This window comes from Nymphaea colorata, chromosome 2 (genome assembly GCF_008831285.2).
Source record: "Nymphaea colorata isolate Beijing-Zhang1983 chromosome 2, ASM883128v2, whole genome shotgun sequence".
In the NCBI taxonomy this organism is placed as follows: domain Eukaryota; kingdom Viridiplantae; phylum Streptophyta; class Magnoliopsida; order Nymphaeales; family Nymphaeaceae; genus Nymphaea; species Nymphaea colorata.
In genome coordinates, this window is record NC_045139.1 from 19068129 (window position 1) to 19092870 (window position 24742).

At 40.1% G+C, this 24742-nt stretch overlaps 3 protein-coding genes and 1 long non-coding RNA gene across 6 annotated transcripts; all 4 read right to left on the bottom strand.

Annotated features, from left to right (window-relative positions):
* Positions 1 to 275: 275 nt before the first annotated feature.
* LOC116248087 (uncharacterized) lies at positions 276 to 8156 on the bottom strand. Of its 2 annotated transcripts, XR_004170964.2 has the most exons (6): positions 7785 to 8156; positions 7457 to 7538; positions 3869 to 4283; positions 2474 to 3777; positions 1286 to 1954; positions 276 to 1184 (listed from the first exon to the last, which is right to left on the bottom strand). It is a non-coding gene; the product is annotated as an uncharacterized LOC116248087 (long non-coding RNA). The 2 variants fall into 2 exon arrangements; XR_007572477.1 differs by having other exon boundaries at positions 2474 to 4283.
* A 446-nt stretch (positions 8157 to 8602) lies between these two features.
* On the bottom strand, positions 8603 to 12020 carry LOC116248085 (serine/arginine-rich splicing factor SR45a-like). The gene is made up of 6 exons (XM_031620685.2): positions 11863 to 12020; positions 10101 to 10223; positions 9906 to 10011; positions 9685 to 9834; positions 9041 to 9110; positions 8603 to 8960 (listed from the first exon to the last, which is right to left on the bottom strand). Exons 1-6 carry the CDS (start codon positions 11898 to 11900, stop codon positions 8734 to 8736), a joined length of 714 nt encoding a protein of 237 aa, XP_031476545.1. The 5' UTR covers positions 11901 to 12020; the 3' UTR covers positions 8603 to 8733.
* Positions 12021 to 13687: 1667 nt separating this feature from the next.
* LOC116247339 (pentatricopeptide repeat-containing protein At3g46790, chloroplastic-like) lies at positions 13688 to 16001 on the bottom strand. Its single transcript, XM_031619473.2, has one exon. The coding sequence runs from the start codon at positions 15999 to 16001 to the stop codon at positions 14376 to 14378; it is 1626 nt and encodes a 541-aa protein (XP_031475333.1). The 3' UTR covers positions 13688 to 14375.
* A 31-nt stretch (positions 16002 to 16032) lies between these two features.
* On the bottom strand, positions 16033 to 20803 carry LOC116247340 (uncharacterized). 2 transcript variants are annotated; one of them, XM_031619474.2, is made up of 6 exons: positions 20553 to 20797; positions 20283 to 20396; positions 17649 to 17900; positions 17379 to 17522; positions 16617 to 17306; positions 16033 to 16352 (listed from the first exon to the last, which is right to left on the bottom strand). In XM_031619474.2, the coding sequence occupies exons 2-6, from the start codon at positions 20388 to 20390 to the stop codon at positions 16137 to 16139; spliced, it is 1410 nt and encodes a 469-aa protein (XP_031475334.1). In that variant the 5' UTR covers positions 20391 to 20396; positions 20553 to 20797; the 3' UTR covers positions 16033 to 16136. The 2 variants fall into 2 exon arrangements, with proteins under 2 accessions (XP_031475334.1, XP_031475335.1); XM_031619475.2 differs by lacking the exon at positions 17649 to 17900 and having other exon boundaries at positions 20553 to 20803.
* Between the last annotated feature and the right edge of the window lie 3939 nt (positions 20804 to 24742).

The window sequence follows — 24742 nt, forward strand, 5'->3', positions numbered from 1 at the left end:
TGTGTCATCTACATGTTTCCTGAAAGACGAAAAAACTACTTTACAATGGCATTGTTCGTCTGATATATTAACTCAATGTTGGTGAGTTGTCTGTTCAATATCTACCTCTTCATCATGCACCAGTTTCTGAACAATGCATCAGTTGTATCAAATTGGGTTTCTTTTTCTCATTCATTGAATTATGAAAAACAAAAGTCAACTCACATTTTTATCAGCATGAGATCTCTTGCATATGACGACCAAATGAGAGGAACAAAGAGTAATAGTGAACGACCTCGTACACTGACGAATAAAAGAATTTATAAAAGGAATAAGATTTCCAACAACGACAAGTTCGGAAGAATAAAACTTGCAGCATCTACTGCAGGGGCAGACGACGTGAAAGGGCTTCGGCTTTTGATTACCAACAAACATGGCTTCCCTAGATGAAGTGGCATTAATGGCCGACACAATGGCAGATGATGGCAGCAAAGCTGCCGTTGCATGGCCGACCAATGATGGTAGGATGGCTGCCCATCGGTTGTCGGAATGTTGGCATCCTTCCTAAGCGTAAGTTCCTTCATCATCTTCCTCAGTCGGTGGAGCTTCCTTCGATCTCCCTCAGCAATATACACGTGATGCCAACCAGACATATTAAAATCATCTCAAACCGATAATAAGCATTTGTAAACTTGGTGCTGCTACTGGCAGCCATTTCTCGTCACCTTCTGGTAATTCTCTCGCCATTAGCATCGGCTGGAATGCTACCAGTTGGGAGTCGTTGTCTTGATCCCAGGATGTCCCTTCATCAACAATAAGCCGGATCCCTGATTCTGGTGCTATCCTCCATGCCTGTCTGGACGAAGAAGTAGGTCGGCCACATTGTGCTCATCGGTGAAATTATCGGACTTTTCCAGTCCATCAAACAGAGAAGATGCTAAATTAAGTACGTCCTAAAGAAGCACCGACCCAGAATCTTTGCTCTCTCTCCAGTCCTTGAGAAGACGGAGAGGCCGCCGGAGGTATTAGTCTCCCCGGTTTATTTTCTCCAGTTTCATCTTCATTAAGCCAAGAATCGTCCCTTGCATCTCCACGTTCTTTTCCATGGCCGAGACATTCTGTCCGTCTTCCTTCTTCACCTTTTCGACCTCTTGCATCGAGAGCCTTCTTCTGGTTCTTGACGGTCTCACCTTCCTCTGCTGCATCTGCAAAGAGCGGACAGTTTTCAAGATCCAAACACACTACCAAAAAAAGTGAAAGGACGACTAATTCCATGAAGAAGAAACCAAATACAAGGTTGCCTCACCTCTTTCCTGCCTCAAACATCCTGATGGCGTCGCCTTATACCTTTTATATTATTAATTCTATTTTGAGTACAAAATTTATCTTTGGTTTTCAGCTAGAAAAATTAAATTCATTTGACCGAATTTATTAAAAATTGGTTAACGTCTATATCATACAGAAATCTGATTTTAGTACAACCAAGTTCTTTTATTGTCCTCACTCGGTTGCATCGCTGATCTTGCCTCTATACTGCTAATTCTTGCTGCTTTGCTTTGCCAAGAAGCACCATTGCCTGCACGATTGCTGCGGTCAGCCGAAGAAGATCCATCTGATGACCTTTCCGCATTCTCACATCCACAGACGACCTTTCTACAATGGTCCATCACATTTCTGGACTGGTATGCATCGCCGCCGGAGACTAACCCGAGCATCTTGAGGACGCAGAGCGATCTTGCCTAGGTGGTACGAGTGAATCACGTCTTGGGTAGTGACAGACACGTCGTGGATGTAAGGATGACCCCGGCGACACCACATATCGGAACGACTCTACGGCAACGCCATCATCCGTTATTCAAGGCAAGAAAGAGGTGAGCTCCCTTGAATCTCGTTAATTTCATCTTTGTCGAACGAGCCCTCCTTTCACATTCCCTGTCACTTACTTTGAATCTTGGAAACGGTGAGCTCTTTTTACCTGCACGAGAGGAGCTCAGAAAGTTATAAACCTTTCTAGATACAAGAGGTCGAAAAAGTGAACCAGGAAGACGGGCAGAATGAAGTTGCTAAGGAGATGGACTAAGAGATGCGGGGGACGAATCTTAGGTTGAAGGAAGACGAGAATGGCAAAAATAGTCCAGGGAGACTAACGCCTTTGGTGGTGTCTCCTTGTTAGAACGAGAGATCCAAAACATAATTAATATAACGTGCGAAGGTGGGCTTTCCTTAAGATAAATGTAAAGTGAAGCTCGTAAAGCGGGAGGACGGTTGTGCTAAGGAAGGATCCTCTCGAGCTTCTCTTGAAGATAAAGATGGATTTAAACAGGAAAGCTTGCGCACTATCCAGATAAGGAAATCGGTCCAGTAAAGCTGTTAGCCACAAGGATAACGATAAAGATTCTGTTAAACCTCTCCCTTATCTTATCTAATGCAAAGCAAAATGGCACAATGACAAGTCATGGAAAGAGGAAAAAGTCCTCTACCTTAGGGACTGTACCTTGTTAATTTTAGTACACGATGTGTCCGGCTGACTTCTTGGTCGAGACACGGCCGGAGGATAGCATGTACATAAGCAAAACCAGAATCCAGCTTCCTGTTGACGATACGACATTGATGGCCAAGATTATCAAAAGCTAACGATGAAGCTTACCTTCCAGAATGGTGCGAAAATCCACACAGCATAAGGCAATAATAGCGGATGAAGCAGTGACGACAGAGCACTGCGACCACCATCTGCCTTTGCTTTTGCTGTTACTACTTCATGTATATATTTGAAGAACACCATATTCTGTTTCAATGAACATTACAAAATTATGGACGCTGTTCCTAAATCCAGACATACTGACAACATATTCTTTGGATCAAGAAGGCAGTGTTTTGGTAATATATATTTGAAAAACGCAATGTTCTTCACTTCTTCTGAAACACTTCTGCACATGTGATTTTTCTGTACTAAATAAAAGGTTCTGTTAGAGAGATAACAGTGTTATAAGGATGGGCGTAATCCAATGCTACAAGAAAATCATTTATTAAATATTTACTACATATGCATTATTTTGTTACTTTCAAAAAATAAATATAATAGATAAATTGTCCTACTCTTGCTACCCAAGAGGGTGTTTGGTTGATGCAACATGTCGTTACAGGAACGCTCTGTCCTCGGAAATCGATGACAGCCATGGATAAGAACAACGTGGAGGACAAAGTGTTCGAGGGTGTTTGGAGAACAGAAAAAACTGTCCTTACTTGTTACACCCCTAACCCTCGAATCCGATGCCATACCCCCCTCTCCAAACTCCTTTTTTTTCCTCCATTGGTCGAAAGTCGCTTTCTCTTCGATCAAACGGTCTCACTCTTACTCTCTCTTGATCACAGGCTACACTCTCACGCAGGTAATCATCTCTCTCTCTCGTGACAGTTCGCCACTGGCCGCTCAAGAAGGGAACGCTCGCGGTCAACGAGGTAAGAGGGCTTTGCCTCCTCATTCTGATCGGCAAACATGGCTTCCCTATATGACTTATAGCAATGACAGAAGCAACAGATGGTGGTCGCGGAGGCGCCGATGTCAGCTGCGACCGCTGGCGTATGATGGCAGCATGACTGCCCATCGTTTGTAGGTATGTATGTTTGCATCGTTCCGGAGGGTAAATTCATCCATCATCTTCGCCAGTCGGTGGAGCTTTCCTTCGATCTCCCTCAGCAATACACACGCACCATTCTCCATTGTGAAACATTCTGTCCGTCTTCCTTTTCGAACTCTTTCATCCAGAGCCGCCTTCTCGTTCTTGACGGCCTCATCATCTTATCATGGTTTCCAAGATGCAAAGAAAGTGACAAGGAAAGTGAAAGGACTGCTAAAAGAAGAACTTAACCAAACTCAATTCTGTCTCACCTCTTTCTTTCCTCGAATAATATCTGATGACGGCGTCGCCATCGGAGTCGGTCCAATATGCGGTGTCGTCTACTCGCCCTTACAGTCTTTACCCAAGAAGTCATTCACTCTTTCCACCAACACAAGATCGCTCTGCGTGATGGTCACGTTCTTCTCGGGCGGCGATGCATGCCAGACCGGAAAAGAGAGGATTCGGTGGCGGATGTGGCATTGGCGTAAGGGTCATCAGGTGGAGCTTCTTCCGCTGACCGCAGCAACCGTGCAGGCAATGGCGCTTTTGGTAACGCAATCTCCACACGGCTCAGACAAGTCGACATTGTCGACATCTAACACGCCTGAAACTTCTTTGGTCGCCGGAAAGGGGACTCCATGCTTTCTCTCTCTCACACACACACACACATATGCACGCATGCAACTGCAGATATAATCAATACATATTTATACATGCTAACATCACTTTTTTTTAAAAGAAATTACAATAAAACAAAGATAAAATGGTTGGGTCGGATCCTCGATCCTACTTAAATGGATTTGGATTTAGTTTTGGACTCAAAACGTTAATTTTTCTTGATCGATCTGTCTGCCACTTCAGTCTAATACTAAATTCAAATTCGATCGGTTGTGGAAGTATCTACTGAATCCGAATTAGACTTAATTGGATCTATAATTTTATCAGATGTAGCGAAAAGGTTCCAAAATCGAAACAGTATATTTCACGGGATCTCTTTACTGCTTCCCTATTTACATCGCTAATAATTAAATGCGAGTTCATAGTGATAATATCCTCTACGATCTGAAATTTATAAAATTTTGTAAGTTTTAAAACATTGTGCCCCGACGTGTAAAATTTTGTAACTATTTGATCTATTCTCTTCTTTCCTTCTTTTTTCTGTCCTGAAACTTATGCACATAAAAAGCAGTTGGTTTTGGTTACTTAGAATCTGTTTCATGATTGGCGTTATTCATATGATGCAACTAATAATGAACAAATTTCAATGTTTAATTAAGTCCTTCCAAATCATGCAAACCTTGATTCCGATACTCCCGGAGGACGTTTAACTAGAAGAATATCGTGTTCTTGAAATTTGAAGAACACCATATTCTGTTTCAATGAACATTACAAAATTATGGACGCGTTACTAAATCAAGGAATAAAATATTATACATAATGGCAGCATATTCTTTGGATCAAGAAGGCAGTGCATTGGCAATATATATTTGAAAAACGCAACTTCGTCTTCAGAAACACTTCTGCAAATGTGATTTTTCTGTAATAAAAGGTTCTATTAGAGAGATAACAGTGTTATAATGATGTGCCTAATCTGCGCAATCAATTGTGTTACATGTCAATCTATTCATTTATTAAATATTTACTACTTATGCATTATATTTTCAAAAAATAAATATAACAGCGGTATTAAGGCAGGTCTCTAGTTCGATTTTCGTGGGCGCTATGTTCTTGTGTCTTAAGGCGGTAGAGCGCGACATCCAAGCTGAAAGGTGCACCGCTGTTATCGCTGACACCGACGCAGCCCAGGACCCCGGAGGCAGAAGAAATGAGGGGGCCTTCGGGCCTTGCTTGGGCGGTGGGGGTTCACCTCTCGCTCACCCAAATATAACAGCATTTTTTGTCGATTCACAATGGACTCGGCTAAACCATGAATGAATGAACTCAGTGGATCATCAACATCCCAGCTGGTTCCATGAAAACCCTCTATTGTATAACATTAAGATTATCATGAAAGACAATAAAGAATATCACGAAGATGAGGCCATTTTTCATCTTTAAAAGAACTGGTTATATACTGAAATCAGATTTCTGGATCATCTTGACGTTACCAAAGAAAATTGTCCTACACTTGCTCCGAATTGCCAGACTAATTTTGAGACACTAATGTTGAGGTACATGAAGAAAAAAAAAAAACTTCCTCTCTTTCCCGAAGTCCAGGGCTAATTCAGGAGAACATGGGTGATCTCATTCTCTTTCCCGAAGTCCAGGGCTGGCCGAGAGCTACACCTGCGCCGCAGGCAGGCGGCCTCAGCCAAGGCTGGCCGGTGCCACTGTCAATTGACATTGGCTTCAAGCCTTCTTTAAATTTCCCCCCTCGAGCGACCATCTTTTAACACGAGATTTCAGAAGCCTAAAAAAATAAGATCTTTTCTAAAACACTGTTAATTAAGCTGGAAACATCATGTTTGAAGCAGTCAAACCGTCAATTTAACCCAAGTGCTTTTCAAATTTTTTAGGGGCCGTTTGATGGATTGAAAACCTGAAATTGAGAAAATATTTCTCAAAATATATTATTTTCTGAAATAAAAGAATGAGAAAAATCTTTTCGATTCTCATGAATAGGAAATATATTTCCGAAAATATATTTTTGTGTTTGATAATAAAGAAACATATTTTCAGATTTCCAGAAATTTATTTCTTAGAACTAGATTCATCAAAATTAAAATGAACGGATGGTTGGAGCAAAGAGATGGAATGTCTGAAAGTAGTTTTTCTATTTCCAAACTGAAATCCTTTTCCAGGATGGATCAAAAGGGCTCCTACACTTCCTTCTTCCTTCTTTTAAGAACAGATTAGCAACAATGAGCACACGAATATAGAATCAAATCAACACTGCAATTCCAAAAAATGTTCCCATATTGGAGAACAAAGCACATATATAGAAGTTCAGGTACAAATATACAATTCCTAATTTCCTACAAGTATGTTGAGCACAAATCTGGTGCCCATATGGAGTGTTTTCCTACCTTAGATCAGCATATCATTAAATGAATGACTACTTGAAACATCATATGTGTTTAGAGGTCATAATCGAAAGGCACATAATTGAACATCATCTTATATTAATAAGACTTATAGTTAGCAATTTAGCACATCTTGCCGCAAATTGCAAAAGGAGATTCAATAAGTATGGCTACCATATGTTTCACAAAGGTAAATTTCATACTAACAATACGTTTGATGTCCCAATTGTTTCGGAGGCTGTTTGATGTCCCAATTGTTTCCGTGGCCAACTACCTAAATTGTCAAATCCCTTCTAATCAAGATACAACTGCTATCTCCAGGATCTTATTCCTCATAACAACAATTTCACTTTCCCTCTTTCTTGTCATAACAGAGTCTCCTTACAGTTTCTGTTTCATGTTATCCTAAAAGGGAGCAGATTCCAGGAGAAAGTCAATAGCAATCTCAATGCCAATGTACTTTGCTTTCTTATGTCGCATGAAGAAGAAAAGAATGAAATGCTCTTGCTATATGCTTGACAAAGCCAAGACTATCCTGTAACCTTTTCCTGTTTTCCCTCTCAAAAGAGTTCCCCTATGTCAAAATGGAACAGGCAAATGATTTTTGTGCAACAATTAAATCATCTGGATCATTCTCAGCTGAATGCCACTTCAGGGGGCCTACAAGAAAAGCTAAGGCTAGATCTAGAAGAATGAAACAGCACAAATTTAGATTACGCTCTCATCACAGAAACGAACAAGGGTCGATGTTCAGTCCAAGAATACAAATGATGCTCTAAGAATTGTATCAACGAATTGAGAGAGATCAAACAACAAATAAAGACTTATTGGTACCTGTTGCATCAATTTTCTGTAATGAGCTTGTCAAATCTTGCACTGTCCCAACATTTTATAGAAATTTAGCAACTTCAGCAACCTAACCATCACGAGAATAGAGGTGGTAATTCGAAAATGGAAAGATCAGAAGCTTAATGTACGAGCTTGAAAAGAGGACTAATACAATAACGGAGAAAAATGAGTTTATATTGAACTCGAATTTACCAGGAAACAAGCAAGCAAGCCTCCAATCTCCCCCAATGCGAATCGGGGTGGGGAGAGAAAGAGAGAGAGAACTGATAACGAATTCATTCCAACGAAACAACGGATGTAAAAAGAGAGAGACCTGAAAAACCTGCTCGCTGTGCAGCAGCGATGGAGTTGAGCAGCCACCCGCGATCGTCCGTGAAATCGTTTGAAGATGGCGAGGGGTCGTATCTCTTGAGGTTGGCAAGCTCGTCCGGGCTCCGGTAGACCAGCCCTTCTTGGTACTGCTGGCGTTGTGGGTCGTCAAAGTCTTGGTGGCGGTGGTGGAACGAGGGAGAGGAGGAAGCAGAGCAGGAGAAACAGGAAGGCGAGGTCAAAAAGATGAAAAGAGGGGAGCCCGACGCGAGAGTGCGTGCCCTAACGGGTAAAAAAAAAAAATTCGAATGGGCCTCAACGGTCATAAAAATTTTTCTCCGTCTGCTGGGCTGGAAAAATTTTAAATTTTTTTTTCTGTTGCACAGTAGCCAGCCCATCAAACGGGCCCTTAAGGCGTCCAAATTCCTCTGACGTACCGTAATTAGATATTTTGCAAAAAAACCTATAAGGAATCTTCAATTTCAGGTCAAGCAAGACCGTGATTGCGATTTAGAGTCCGAAGCAACAGAAACTATAACCCAGGAAAAGAACGGTTTCAATTAAATGAAACATCATGGACTAAGCTCGAACGCTTAAGTGCCATTGAAGAAACAAAAGGTGGAAACTGAAGCAGCCACATACGATATTTCTCACAATCTTACGAAAACATAGTAAAAAATATATTATGGGAACAATTTCAAACCAAACAGGAGCGAGGGGGAGGGAGGGGGATCTTGAAGCACTAGCAGAAGCCAACTAGAGAGTCCCAACAACAAAAAAAAGGAGAGAATCCAACATCCTTACTGTATAACTCAAAGAACATGGACAGCAAGAGGAAATGCATCTGTTAAAATTCTTAGTCTGCCTTAAAGTAGCAAGTTTGCAAACAAGCTTTGAAAATGCTACAAGAGAAAACATTACAGCAGATATCTATATTACGTCTGAGTTTGCAGTCACTTCACATATCGTCGTCCATAATTTCTCTCAGGACTTCCATAAGGAGAGTAGGGAAGTGACCGCGAGCGTTCCCTTCTAGAGCGGGCACCATAAGGTGATCTTCGAGGCGAGTAATCACGGCCACCTCTGTAAGGGGATCGCCTCGGTGAGCGCCTATAGCCACCACCTCTGTAGTCGTCCCGAAAGCCTCCACGGGCTCTACTACCACGGTCATATCGATAGCCTGCCCAAACAGACAACTCACTATTGGGCTAATATGCTCACAGAAAACAAGAATATCAGAATATCTAACGATGAACTTACTGGACTCCCGCGTGCTCTTCACACCCAGATAATTCCCAGGGGTTGGCGTCCGAGGCCGACGCCTTCTTGACTGAAAAATAAACGAGAAAAAACATGTCACATGCTTTTTCTTAGGAAAGCTCCCACCACTTCAGACAAAGACAACTGATATCAAGAAAGATGTATAGAAAAATCACAGTAGATGTTAGGTGGATAAGAACAATGGGTTGAAAGAGACTTAATGAACCTATGTACATGAAAAAGAAAAACCATGCAAAGTAAGAACAAAGATTGCAGGTGTCCTCGCACAACTAACAGCTGGATCAAATGAATGCCGATTCCAAGAGCGAGATACCATAGATGCCTGATTAGAGTGTTGTAGAGAAAGTCCGTTGATTAGTTGAGAGAGTTGATGGTGAATGCTGAGGTAGTTTAGTTGGACAATAATTGCTATTTTAGTTGATGAGATGCATGGCAAAAACCATTAGGCTGGCCATTCATCAAGCTGTTTGAGACTTAAGTGCAGATGGATGACTGAACTCATCATCTTGATTGCTGCCAACATAGCTGAAGCAATATCTTCTGAATATAACCAAAAACCTCAACGTCAAAAAAGACGGATAATTAAATGAAAACCCTGTTTCCACTGAAGCAGAAGGTGTTACCTTTTCCACAGTGATGTAACGGCCTTCTAAAATTGACTGGTTTAGATGTTTGATGCACCGATCAGCATCCTCAACCTGATCCATCGTCACAAAAGCAAAACCTCGTGAAATGCGTGTCCGGGGCTCAACAACTAGACGGCAGCTTACTACCTGTCAAAATTGCAAAAGTTACCACCATTCACAAATATATTAAATTATAGCGTGTAAGAGCATGTACCAACCTTCCCCTCTTTAGAGAAGTGGGCTTCAAGGTCCCTTTCAGTAACTCTGGTAGACAAGCCAGTCACATAAAGGGTATTCCCAGGATTTGCTGCATCAACATTTTGTCTGCAAGACCACAATGATCTTGATTGGTTTCATTCCGAAAGATCTGAAAAAAAAAATCAAAAAGTGACAATTGCTGTTTGATTTCTTACCTGTCGTAACTTCCCGACCTGGATCTAGACCTTGATCTAGACCTCGATCTTGACCTTGAACGTGATCTCGTCCTTGATCTTGATCTACCCCTCATTCTTCCAGGAGAAGGAGAAGGTGAGTATCTGCATACCAAAAATCAGTAACAAAGCACCAGTACATTAATAGAAAAATGATAGGGACATAGGGTAAAATAAATTTTTTAGATGGCCACAACTCACTTTATATCAGATTCACACAGCCAGATAAAAGGAGATAATTATGAGAATCAAGTAACTAAATAAGTACTTCTGACAAAATACACAAACATTAGTACCTACATATCTTTCCATGAAAAGTAACTAAAGTAGCATATAAGGATATCATTTCGTCTCTCAGGTCTTTAGCCATAGGACCAGCGACCTACTTAATTTCACCGGAAACTGATCTAAATACATGCTTCTCAATTTATAAATCAAATAAGGTCTATTTGTTAATCATTTTTAATTCCTTTGTTGTCCACCTTAAACTGCCATCAAAAAGGCTAGGAGACAGATAACAAACTGAACACCTCTCAGATAAGACTACGAAGACGAGTGTTGCAAAATTATACCATATTGTGCATGTAGATCATTTTTACATGGGCCACAAACATGTAGAAATGGATTTAAGTTCATTCTTCTTTTTTAATGGAGCTGGTATAGTTCATTGCGTGAACCCATAAATTGCAGGATTCGAGTCTTGGAAGGGAGATGATCAGCAAGCAGGAACTAAGAATAAAATATCGATCAGACACAAAGTGTGCAACACAGTACAAGCATATGGCAAGTTATCCTTACAAGATCCTTTTTCCAATGTTTGGCAGCTATTACAGTATAACTAGACATTAGTCACTAATAGAGGAGAAAAAAAATTATAAAGAAAATACTAAAGTTCCAACACTCATGCAAATGAATTCAGATTACATAAGACACGGACAAACAGACATCTATACAAATGAAACAAATTCAACTAAATTCAGCCACTGAATCCAAAGCTGGCAAAATGATCTGCAATAATTCCCACGCATATCAAAAAACATGATCGAGATAAGAATTAAGGAAAAAAAATGGAGAGTCATAACATGCCCATAACTAGATAAAGGGATCCCACCATTCAATTTTCCTCGAATTACAGAGGAAATTAAAAACAACATAATCCAAAAGAACCTAATGCTAAAAGTTAAAAAGAGAAAAGGGGACACGGTTTAACTCATAGGAATGACAAATGAATGAGAAACTATCTCATGCACCAGCCAATACGATGGAAATGATATCTCCAACAGGACACTTCGTTTGACTTCCGTAGAACATGACACTCCATAAAACAATTTCAACCCAATCGCAAATGTTAAATCATCAACAAAATGCAGAGGGAGGGAGGGAGGACAAATGTCACTTCCTCCAACACAAGCAAGAAACCTTGCACTGCATCGAGGCAAGAATCCAACGCAAAAGACGAACTAGTCGACCAAAGCTGCAAAAAAAAAGATATGATGACACACAGAAAGAAACATTTATGGCCTTCCTTTCTGCAGACTCGATCGAGATCTTGAAAGACGACTTCCACAGGCTACAAGCAGATCTCCAGGTAATAAACAACACATAATCGCACTTCTAGACAGAATCGACAGATCAAGAAAGGAAAAACCATGTCCCCTGCCAACAAATTTCGTGGACCATATAATTCGAAGAAAAGAACATGAACACCACCAAAGACAGGTCAGAGAGAGAAAGAGATAGAGACCTTCGGCCGGAATCATCAGGGCCTCCTGCTCCTCCCATTCCAGCGTTGCGAAAACGAGAGCGCGAGCGAGAGAGAGAGAGAGAGAAGAGGAACAAAGGGCTCAAAGAAACCCTAGTTTTCAGAAGAGGAGAGTTCTCTGCATTTTATAGAACTCGGGGCCAGTTTAGGAAAGCGGTTCTGATATGGATCCTAAGAAGATTGACCCGGTAAATGGATCAGATATTCGAAACCAGGGAGGCCTGTTACGGGTTCGGTCCCGCTCGAATATGGTCCGGACCCAGATGTGAGTTCAGTTCCTCTCACGTGTATTATCATGTTATGTTTCCCCATGGGACGAATAAAATAGATCAGATGGACTTGGACCATCTTGGTTCCGAATATATTTCATCATCTGGATCCCAGCAGAATCATCTGCGTTATTTTGAAGCCCATCATGCCTCTGGAATCTGGATCCTACGGAAAATCTTTTCCTAGGAAACTGTTTAAAAAGCGTGAAACTTATGTTTTTCTTCTATGTTTTCTTTATTCTTATATCTACTTCAGTAGTGTGAGTAGGATGAGTATTTTATACAGAAGCTTATACTCTTTTTCCAATCCTCTCGGGATTAGGCTTGCTCTCAGGATAATATCTATGTTATGTTTCAACTTGCATAAAGCAAATGCTTACCAACCCTGCTCTGACGGTTATACCAAACACCTCTAAAATGCTCTTAACACTGTCGGGGTAGAGGAAAATAAATGAAAAGAAAGAGAGAGATCATGTATTCTAATCTAAGTAGTTTTTTTGGTTAAACTCCATTTAGGTATCAACGAACTTGTAAATATATTCCTTAGGTGCTTATATATATATATATATATGTTAAATCGAAACAGTTTACTGAAAATCTATGTTTATTCACTACCAAGTTCTAGGGTGCGATCAGACTAGTTGATTTTTTCAATCTTAAGGAAATGCATATGAATGACAGATAGCTACTAAAGAAAATATTTTGCTGCTACCATTCTCGAGGGGTCCGACCAGCAGTGTGGATTGTGGACAGGCGCATTTCTTATGTGTACATGCTTGAAAGTATTAATGCTTAATGCCAAACATGCAGGTGGATATTTGATAAAATTCATCTCCATGTACATGTAAAGTAATAAGAATGAATAAATATATTACATAATTAATAAATTAATGAGATACAAATATAAGTATTTTTGTAAATATTGTATTATATTATATTGATTTATATTTGCTACCTTAAGTAACCCCTGTTGTTATGCCCCATTTCAGGCCATCAGGCCATTCAAAAGTTGGAAGTACTTGATGTTCTAGTTAAACCATCAGATTTGTAGATTTTGTTTGTGAGTCTATTGTTGCTCCTATGCGTGCAATTGAAGGGAAGCCTTTCGACCGAAAATATAATAATATATTTATTGCCCAGTTTTAGTACAACGGGTTATTTTTCCCACATGTTTAAAGAAATAATATCGGCATTAAAAAAGGCCAATCTCGCCGGTTTTCTCAAGCAACTAATCACTGATATCTACCTTTGATTGCTCGGCCTCACCTCCGATTGTGTTCTGCCAGGATCCGAAGAAAGGTAAAGAAGCAAAGAAAAACTTTTCACCATAAGGTGAAAATTTACCCACTCTACACCTCGAAAACAACAAAAACAGGTAGTTTTTTCAGAAAAATTTCGCATGCCCTGTAACTGCAAAGGGAGATTCTTCAGAAAAGGAGAAAAAAACAAACGTCCGCCCTTTCAGAGTCTGATGACAATCATTCCAAGAATCATTTACCCAACATACAACTTTTTCCATGCTACCAAGTTCCTGCCTGTTAACAAAAACAGGATGAAAACCATGCTGGAACCAAGAAAAGAACTGCCATACACATCTTCAACGTAGTAGTGGTTCACTGGTTTGTTATGCATGATCTTATCAAAATACATATCAGTTCAAGAAGACGAACAATTGATCGCTCTACCATCAGGTCCTATTTGTTCAGTCAATATTGACAGAAGAAAGACGGGTCAAGGCTTTTGTGTAAAACCGTTCGCAGTTCAGACTTCATGTCTTCAGAAAATGTCTTGTACTGTTGTACAGAGCATTGCCCCCTACTTGACCAAGTAACTAAACCCAACCACAGCGATGGAGCCCCTACGGGACGGCACCCACAGTCAACCCAAGAAAATGGACCAGTTGGTTACAAATGATGATCATTACATTGAGAAGGCAGTTGGCGGTAGACTAGCATTGGATAGGAAACCACGAACAGCAGTACCAATGGAACTCACATTGCAGACAATGTCAGTTTCCAATATTGAGATTTTTATGTTACATTAAACTGCGAGGCAAAAAATGCAGGCCACCAAAGAAAGAAATTTGCACTATCCCTGTATCGAAAACCTACTGAACAAAGGCACTAGAAGTGTCGTTTCCCAGACAATCTTAACCTGTGCCATGGCGGATAAGGAGAGAATCGGTCAATAACTCACATGGTAGCCATGGGAGCTGCACGACACTTATCATGATGCAGAGTATTCATCTTCCACTTCTCCCTCCACATTTTGAAGAACGCCATTTGGTGCTATGGGAGAATGTAATTCCTTCATATTTTGCTCCAACCATCCCAACATGGCGTAAATACTATTCAGTAGAGGGTGAGTTTGGTCATATGAGCCGAAAGCATGAGTCTGGCGTTCAATTTCAATCATGCTACAGCCTAGTGGCTTCCTTACCTTGCCTTCCCTCATCACTCTCCTTACCTTGGCTACATCCTCCCATCTTCTAGCAGCAGCATAAATATTTGCTAGAAGGACATAGCGGCCAGCATCTGTGCTCTCGAGGACAAACAGTTCTTTTGCTGCTGCTTCTGCTAGATCTATCTTATTGTGTATTCGGCATGCACCAAGCAAGGCTCCCCACACTTCAAGCCCTGGCTCAAGTGACATGCCTCTGATAAAGCTCATGGCTTCTTCAAGTTTACCAGCTCGGCCCAGCATATCTACCACGCAAGCACAATGCTCCTCAGTAGGTAGAATCCCAAAATGGTTCTGCATCATGTCAAAGTAATGCCATGCTCGTGCTAGGCAACCTGCATGACTGCATGCAGATAGCACATACACAAATGTGACATCATCTGGAGCCACACCTGTTTCAAGCATCTGAGAGAATAATTCCAAGGCTTCCCAAGCACCCCCATGAAAGCCGTAACTGCCGATGATTGAATTCCACAGCACCACATTCCTTTTTGGTATCATTTCAAACACTCGCCGAGCAACTTGAAGGCATCCACACTTCGAATACATCATGATCAGTGCGCTACCCAATACCATGTCTATCTCCAATTGGTTCTTGATCAAGTATGTGTGGATCCACAACCCCTGCTGCAGCGCTGCCAATCGACCACAAGCAGGAAGTATGGAAAGCATGGTGATCAAATCCGGCTTTCCAGGGAATTCTGTCAGCATCCTGTGGAACAGCATCAAGGCCTCCTTCCAACAATCATTTTGAGCGTAGCCCATGATCATGGAGTTCCAACTAATTATGTCTCTTGCAAAGATTCTATCAAACACTTTACAAGCTGCTTTGATCTCACTGCACCTGCTGTATGCTGAAATAAGGCTGTTGCAAACAAAAACGTTATCCTGAATCCCAGCTTTCAAGATATCAGCATGGATCTCTTTAGTCTTTCTACCATCACCCATTGCAGCGCAAGCCTTGAGCACAAAAGGAAATGTATATATATTTGGCTTAATGCATGTCCGCATCTGCTGAAACAAACTAACAGCTTCACCATGTGGACCCACTGTTCCATAAGCCTGGATCATAACGTTCCACAGAAGAACATCCCTCTCTTTTGTGCATTCAAAGACCAAGCGAGCATCATTCACACTAGCCCCCTTGTCCATATAGCAGCTTACCAGCTTTGCAGCAAGAAGTGGGTTCTGTTGGTAACAATTGGTTATGATCAATCCATGAGTCACCTTCAACTGCTGAATATCTCTACAACTTTGTAACAGACGCATGCAGTCAAAGGAGTTTAAACGGTAAGGTATGTTTCTGCTGTCGTGAAAAAACCTATTCAGAACTCTGTCATAAGCATATCTAATTTCAAACCTAAGCTGAAACAGTTTCCTGTAAAGCAACATATCTTAAATAAAAAGTCGCCTGTAGATAGCCTTTAAGAGAAACAGATTCACTTGGATTTATTTGAAATAAAAACTTATGTACAGCTTTATTGGTTTTTGTATTTTGGATGATGGAGGATTTCTGTAAGACTAAATTTAACTAACTACACAATCACCAGGACTGTTCTCAGCATCACCATCGTCTGATGAACCATCCCCATCCGTGAAACTCATCACATACTCCACAATTTCCAGATTGTCATCCTCTCCAGCATTGTGCTGTCTTTCTGCATTTGATCTTGAGAGGATGTGCATCATCAAATCATTGGGAGTAAAAAAACGAGACCAGCGGCTCCTCCGGTCAGATTTTACCTGGTCACAGGACAAGATGCCACAAACCATGCATCAGCCATCAAGAAAAAAAAGAAAACCAGATAACAGGCTTTAACACTTAGCTTTTAAGAAATGTAACAAGTCATACAGAGTCATCACTTTAATAAGCCATAAGAACATCTATAACCATTGAACTTCTTAGGGTCATGAGCATCCATGGCAAGATAGCAATGAGAACATAGAAATAACAGCAGAAAATTTTGACAACACAATGTTATGAGCAGCCTGTCAGAGGTCACAAACCTCCTCAATAGTTGTAGGCAGAGGAACAGGTTCACTTGCTTTTGGAGTCCAGATTTTGATATTATTTTCAATTCCACTAGTAGCAAGCACAGTAGCATGAGGGTGAGGTTCAACACAGTTCACAACATCCTTATCCCCTTCCATAACACGGACAAGCTGACTGTCTTTTTTCCTCCAGATGAAAATCCGTCCACAATCAGAACCACTGGTAACATACTCACAGTTAGGCCCAAAAAAGTTCACACCCTTCACAGTATCTGCATTGCGGTGGCCCTTATAAACCTGCGGTCCTTCTGATCCCTCACAAACATCCTTAGAGGATGATGATTGTGGATCAGAGCCCAACCCCGTTCCTTTGGGAAATAGATAGATTAGTTCATCATTGTAGGACAATAGCAGCTCACTATGATCAGAGAAGGCCAGACCTGTTATACCAACATCATCATTTCCTACAAGATGTGTAGGACAAAAACAATCAGTGGGCTGGATCTCATCAGTTGATCCCTCCCACTTGTACTTTCGAACATCATACAGCCGAGCATATACATCAGATCCACCAATTGCAAAAAGATTAGGATTTCTTGGGTCTATGGCAATAGCATTCAGGGCAACAATTGGCATATATGTTGACCTCCCATTAAAGCTTTTGCAGGTGACGAGCTTTGTAGCAGTGTGTGTTCTTAAATCAAACTGCAATGATGACCCTGTTAGAAGGACAAGAGCTTATATCGGCGAAGGAATAACAAAAAAAAATCCACTCACATGTTGGACAACTCCATCTTCACCACAAGTATAGAAGATGTGAGGGCTGCCAGGTTCAATAGCCAGCTTATGAGCACGGCCTCGATGCCTACTCAGTTTTATTGTATCAACCTGGCCGCCTTCTCGTATTTGAGCATGCCTCACCTATTCGAAACAAGTAAAACATTTACTTTCCTATTTCAAACGAACTGAGGAGACAGACACAAAGGAACTGTCACTGACACCTTATACTGTTATAAACAATAATAGTAACATAATCAAGATAGAAACCTGTCCATCTGCCGCACAGGTTACAATACTAATATCATCTGCAAATGGCATAATTTTAGCTTGGAAGACATTGTTAGAATGACCAGAATGGAATGACAACTTGACTTGCTGAGCATCCCAATCCCAGAGCACAACTGATCTGTCATCCGAACCCGAAACCAGGATGTCTCCAGCTGCATTGAAGCTGACAGTGTTTACACAACCTTTGTGCTTCTCAAGTTTGGCATGAACATCAAGTCTCCGCACAAGATCCTAGACAAAGATGCCACACCCATATCTGAGAGCAATAAAAAATCTAACGTACGATAGAAGATGTCAACTTATGCATGACTGTCACTGCAATTTTCCCATACATAAACGTTAAACATAGAGAATGACTGCAACTAAATCTATAATCAGAACTCAAAAAAGAATGATAACGCCAGTAGGGAATTCATGGTTGTAGCTCTTTACAACAGCAACCACAAAATCCCTTGAGAAAGGTTTTGTTGGAACAAGAACTCGCTTCCATGACTACAACTACACCAAGGCGGTTGCTATAATGGATTTAAACCATAAAGGTCTTCTAGCAATTCATGAACCCAAAGCCTCAAACTCATCCACAAAAGGCGGAAAAAAAAAACGTCAGCATCAGCATAATGTCCAGCTGGCTGGCCATATTGAATTAACTTACTTGCAGGTTTTTACTAGAAGGAACCAGACAGTGGGAACCAAAATTGAATAAGAAAGCAGAATTAGTATCAAATAATTCATAGGAATACTGCTACATGAATTAAGTGATATTCACTTATGAACTGCCTAATATGTGCACAAAAACTGACACAAAACTGGAAAATGCCAAAACAACATCCAGATAGCAAAGGTTAAACTATTGCAACATGCAATATACACAGTTCAATATTAAGATATTATTCAAGCACGTGGCCATGATAATGCAGTAACTGCTTTCAGTTTATTTGTTAGGCTTTCATGGTCACCATCACTAGCAAAACTGACCAATGAGAATTTCCACCTAGCTACCTGCACAGGAAAAGCCAAAACAGTCTTCCTGCATGCCCAGAATTGGGTTTTGACCAATTGTCAACTGTTAGTAACCCCTCAATAGAGAACTTCAAGCTTCCATGCTTGCTTGACCAATTTGACTTTCAGATAACGTTCATAATTAGTGAGTGAAGCATTTCTGCAGCATCAACTAAGTCTACCAGCATAACAAAAATTGCAGAGGCATGTGAACATCCTATACAACTGTATAACTAACAGAAGTATGCAACTTATCACAGGCAGCAATATGGTGCTAAATATTCTAATAAGCCATAGAGTTCCCTGATGAAGAACTTGGAAGCAGGTAGCATTTCTTTTCACTCCTTGCAGATGGCACAAGACAGGAGATTTAATATAAAGACATAGGAATACAAGATCAAGCATGAAATTGCTTCAACTACAAACATGATCTGTTACAGAAAACAATCTTGCTATTGCATCAAGGGCAGATACATGCCTGTGTTATAGGGTAACACACATTTCAACCTTAGATTTATCTATCTAAGGCAATATAAAGAATTTTCCAAGAGAGTTAGCTTTTATACAATACATCCATGATAAAAGAACTCTAATCGCCATCAAGAGTTCACCAATCATATAAATATCAAACTTAAACAGAAGTAAAATGTAAAAAACTGGACGCATCAAGTTCACTATTAAGATCAACAACCAGGATTAAAGCTAGATGCTTTGCAAGAATTATAGAGAATTGAAGATCAAATCAGATGATAACCTTAAGGACCACAGTTCAGCCTCAACACTTAAGCAGATTGGCCTCTAAAATTTCACTCTCATTCAGTTCCCGTATCAAAGTCCATGCTAGAGAAGCAAGAAAACTAAATAACCAGACATACTTTACTGCTCCTTGGGACAGGAAGCAAGGAGCAAGAGATAGTACTCTTGTATGGCGATACAGGAACCATATGTTGTTGAATAAGAACTCAAACACAATAAGAGGCCTCAAAGTCATAGCAGGCAATAACCTTATCCCAACTTGTTAAAACAGTGTTTCAGAAGAACCTCATTAATAGAATGTCTTGAGAATCTGATCAACAAACACAAAGGGAGAAGGATTATGAGGAAGTTAACTAACACTCTTCTACTTGAAGCACGGATTAGCAGAAACCAGAGAAACGAGTACTTTTCCCCAAACGCTAATCAACACGCTAGAAGAATCGACGAAATCAACACCCTAGAAGAATCGACGAACACAGGAAGTTCATCAACAAAAAAAAAAAAAGAAAGGAACTTGCTTATGAATAATAAAGCAAACCATTATAGCCCAACCAATACAAAGATCTCAAACGTCAGAGGAATATCAATTTCGGATAAATCAAGCAACAGAAACGCGGCCCCCATGAAAAATAACTCGGCATTAGGCCCCGATGCCGACACCGGACAGTCACCTATCTATATGTTTCTAGATTAACCAATTGAAAGACAGAGAAAACTAAAGCCATAACAGCACAAATACATAGGTTAGTCGATGTCTATGATAACAAACAAGATGGGGCACGATGGTGAAGTTAACAGAGAAGCAGGTAAACAGAAAGCACAATAATGAAAAAAAAAAAAGCGAAAAAAATTATATACCTCCGAGCCAGCAATCCGGTGCGCAAAGACTCTAGGATAAACTTCGCCCACCTGACGCTGCCATATCTCATGAATATCCTTCTTGGCTTTCTTCGCAATCGGCCTCATGTTCCACTACAGAAACGCAAAAGAAGGAAAAGGAAATCAGATTGGTCTGCAGTAAGCTTTGCAACAAACAAACACCAAACCAAAATGAAACCCAATATAGGAAAACGGGCCTCTTCTCCTATCTTTCTAGAAAGAAAAGCCAATAAAATCACAAACCCAAACCTCAGAAATCCTCCAGAAGCATGTGATTTTGAGGGAAAAAGGAGTCCCCAATTGTTGAATGAGCCTTATAACTTATAAGGCAGGCAGGCAGCCCATGGCCCTCCTTCGTAGCTGTAGCCCACGTTCAGAAGACGCAGAATATGAGATTGAATGACCAAAAACAAATATCTACCTATATGTTATTTCCTTGTTATGTCACTAGCCTTGGAAAGACATCTGATGGCTCATTACCAAGGCCAGGGGCACCTGTGGCGGTTCCTCCGCATACCCAACAACACAACCTCCATTTTAAGATTTTAAACCATTTTACTCCTAACAAGAATTTGAAGTCTTTTATTTGAAATGTGCATGAATTATATCATAAATTTATAAGTTTTGCATCTTAAATTCTACCCATTCATAAATTGCTGGGCATATTCGAGACTATAAATTCATGACTTTTCCGTCTGCAAGTGGCTAACACCATATACCTAAGATGGTCCTGCATAGGACTAAACTTGAATCTAAGAAGCAGGGTGGTCGGATATTTTCAGGTATATATTGGAAACATGGATAGCTCAGTGCGATGTTATATGAAAACTGCTCATTGTTCATAATCGGTAAGTGTCTGATTGCCTCAAACTTATTCGATATGGAATAATCCTCTAAATTTTGGACCATGGATTTGAGATCAGCCTTTTCCGTCTTGGTCTTAGATCAAGCCCTTTGATGGTGGGGACTAGAACCCTCCCCAGGGTAGATGTAGATTTCTGTGAGATAACTAATTTTTTGTTGTGTTTTGCTCTAATAAAGGTCGAAAGCTTATCCTCCACAGTGTTTTGTGATAAGGTGAAAGTGAAGTGCTAAGTGTCGCCCATGCATGCTATGACATTATGAGTGGGCCAAACTGTCAGGAGAGCGACAAAGTCTCTTGACCCGAGTTTCTTCTACTAAGTAATGCAGGGAAAGCCTTAACTATGATACCGACCAAAAAATGTATCTGTGTCCTCCGTGATGGATCGTATCCTTTCTGTCTTAAAATGGGCGACGAACAAAAAAACTGGTAGCAAGACTCACTGAGATACATGTAAAGCTATTGATGTATGTTTCTAAAAAGTTGATTATAAGAGTATAGTTGAAATCTATGGGGCCACATTAGACTTGACTGTCGAAAGCACACTCTCGATTATATAATCACATTAACAATGCTGAATCGTCCATAATTTGTTGATGCTTTTGGCAATCAATATGATATTATGTACCCTATGAAGAGTAAAGTAGCTGGTTGGGTTGACGTGTCTGGTTAGCAGTTTGATTCCTGTGGACATTAATTCTTTGGACTATAAAAGGTGGTAGGTGCTACTCTTGCAACGACTCGACATACACCCGGACTCAAGTCCATGGTCCAACAGAACCCACTCGCCCCTTAATAGTTTCAGTTTGAGTCCAAAAAAGGGTAAGAATCAAGACAACCAACTATTTAAACAACCTCACTTATAAACCCTCGAAGATTTCTTATAATTATCAACAAAGGAGACTAAACTTTTAGGGTGTTACAATCTCCATTCTTAAGGCACACGTGTTTGTGCATGTGGGATGTCGGGTCTAAGTGTTGAACCATCTCTGATAATACTACTGTAATGACCCGATTCATTTTCAGGCTCAAATCCTTGGTCCAACGGATCCCAATCCCACTTCTAGCAGTTTCAATAGAAAGCATGACAATAAACCATTTTAATAACCAAGATTTCTCACAATGTTTAATATGGAGCTAAAGTTTTGGGTGTTACAACTCTCAAGTTGAAAGAAGTAACTGGTGGGGTTCCCTCCTGCTTACCTGAATTTTATGTCACTTGCTATATGGTCCAAATAATGTGCCAAAGATAAAGAAAACTGTCTTTGCAAATGGAATCAAGTGCTTTTGCATTTAAAGAAGGGGCCTTGGGACCAAGTTCATTTAAGGAGATGCATGCTCCTTCCAACTCTGATGGGAAGCTGTCACCAAACATGGGCTTCAAGTGGATCTTGTTTTTTCTTTTCACATAATAAAATGCCTTATCAATTCAAGCTCTTTAAAGCGAAACCCTGCCACTAGATGGATTAAGTATTTGCAGAGTCTGAAATAATTTGAAGACAGGTTCCCAACTTGGTGCTGGTGCTTGAAAGATGTGTGCATAAAGAATTGAATTCAACTTGTCCATTAAACGAGTCAAGTTTGAGTCACCAGATGAGCTCATTTCTTTGATGAGTTGAGCCCGAGTTAGTCGAGCTCAGCTCATTTGGGCTGAGTACTCGTTTAAAACATGTATGTGTTAATATTTTTATTATTTTTACAAGTCATATCGTAAGCTAGCTTTTTAAAGGTCAGTGTTTCAAGTCGTCATCTTGGCCTTTTTAATGCTTATCTCGAGCTTAGCTGAGCCGAGCTCGAGTAAGACAACTCCAGCTTGATTCAAGATCAAGCCAATCAAGCCCAAGCTGGCCCGACTCGACACCTCTAGGTTGAACACCATCTTGAATGACATCGATTTATATATTTAGATTCAAAAGTTGCTTGCTTGGTCAGTGGCCTTTGCTGTTGCAAGCATTCAACTAGGGTTACATTGTAGTAGGTCATTTTTATTAAGAGCTCTAGATTCTTGTATAGATGTCTCATTATCAAAGTTATGTTTTTCATTATTTTTCAAACTCATCTCCCACTTATACGTGAGCGACAAATTCATTCATTGCATTTCAGCTTTAGCATATACTTAATTTAATCACGATAACTATGCACGTCAATGGATCAGATACATGACTGAAATTGCTTCAAAAAAGTCGGATATGAAAAAGCAAAATTACCATCCTACTAAGAAATCGGTTTAGATTTGAATTTACCAGATCAGATTCGCATGATTTCAAATAAATATCTGATTGTATTTGGATTCAGATTTGATTTTTTTAGATAAACACCATTTGATATATCAAATTTTGTTAAGATATGAAGTAGATTTTTCTTCATCCGTATCTCAGTGTAACCGTCCAACAAATTGACTATGGGAAAAGGTATATTTGATTCAAATCTGATCCGTTGAGGTCTTACCACTTACTATAGTTAGCTTGTCGGCAAAGAAGGTTTGAGAAACATTCAAAATTACTTGTATGTGAGTCCATTTACGTCATTCATCCTGATATTGCCAAACTTGGTTACATAGTTTCATTATACTGACAAATATAACCATGTGGAACAGCATGAAGTGGTTATGTAAAAGATGAGGATGGAGCTTTCAATGGTTATATAGATACTGAATAGAGAGCAAGTAACAACAAAAAAAGGTCATAAAACAATATTTTTCTATTGTTTACGTGTTTGAGAGCTTTTTCTTGTACGTGGAATTATTGTCTGAGCCCTACTTTTATTTCACGCCTTGAAAATGTCGCGTGGTGTATGGTTTAATGGATGACCTAAGATGATGTTGAGAGACACTTTGTCCAATCTCTGTTTCATATTTTAATACTTCAATTATCAGTGGGATACTTAAAATTGGAACTCTTTTGCATAAAATTTGAAATTTCCATGAGCATCAATCTTTGCGCATGTAGAAACTATTTGGACGCAAGAGGAATGGTTTTGCAGCTGGATTACATACAAGTTTTTCACTTTGTGACGTGCTTGATATCTGGGAAAAAGTACTTCCTAGGTAAAAAGTTTACCATGATATGTACTACCAACATAGTTACGATAGGAGAATAATTCGAATCGCTTTATATTTTGGGTATGTCATGGCGGAAAGAGTCTATTGGCTTTCATATCGTGTTTGCTTCTGGAAAAAGGGTGAGAATTATCCTAAGACAGGGTCCTTTGGTGACTTTTGAGTTTTTAGTGTTAGCCAAGTTTCCTTTTGGTGAAAGACAAAGAAACCTCTCCATATCGATAACTTTTCTTTAATAAGTTACTTGGGTCACAAGGTAAGTAGATAGGTGACGTAACTTGGGGGACTAGTCTCACTATTATGTTGTGATAGGAACTTATTGCCAGATTGTGGCCTCATGAAACTAGCGGCAATTCACTGTCAGTAGTAATAGTGGTGCACCTTTTAGTTTAGATGTCGACTATCTTGAGATGTAGCGAGATAGCGAGAATCAAATTAGAGACATACAACAGTTAATATAGATAATTAAGTGAGTGGCAATGAACCACTGGCTCAAACCAAACAGGAGGGCAGCATTAT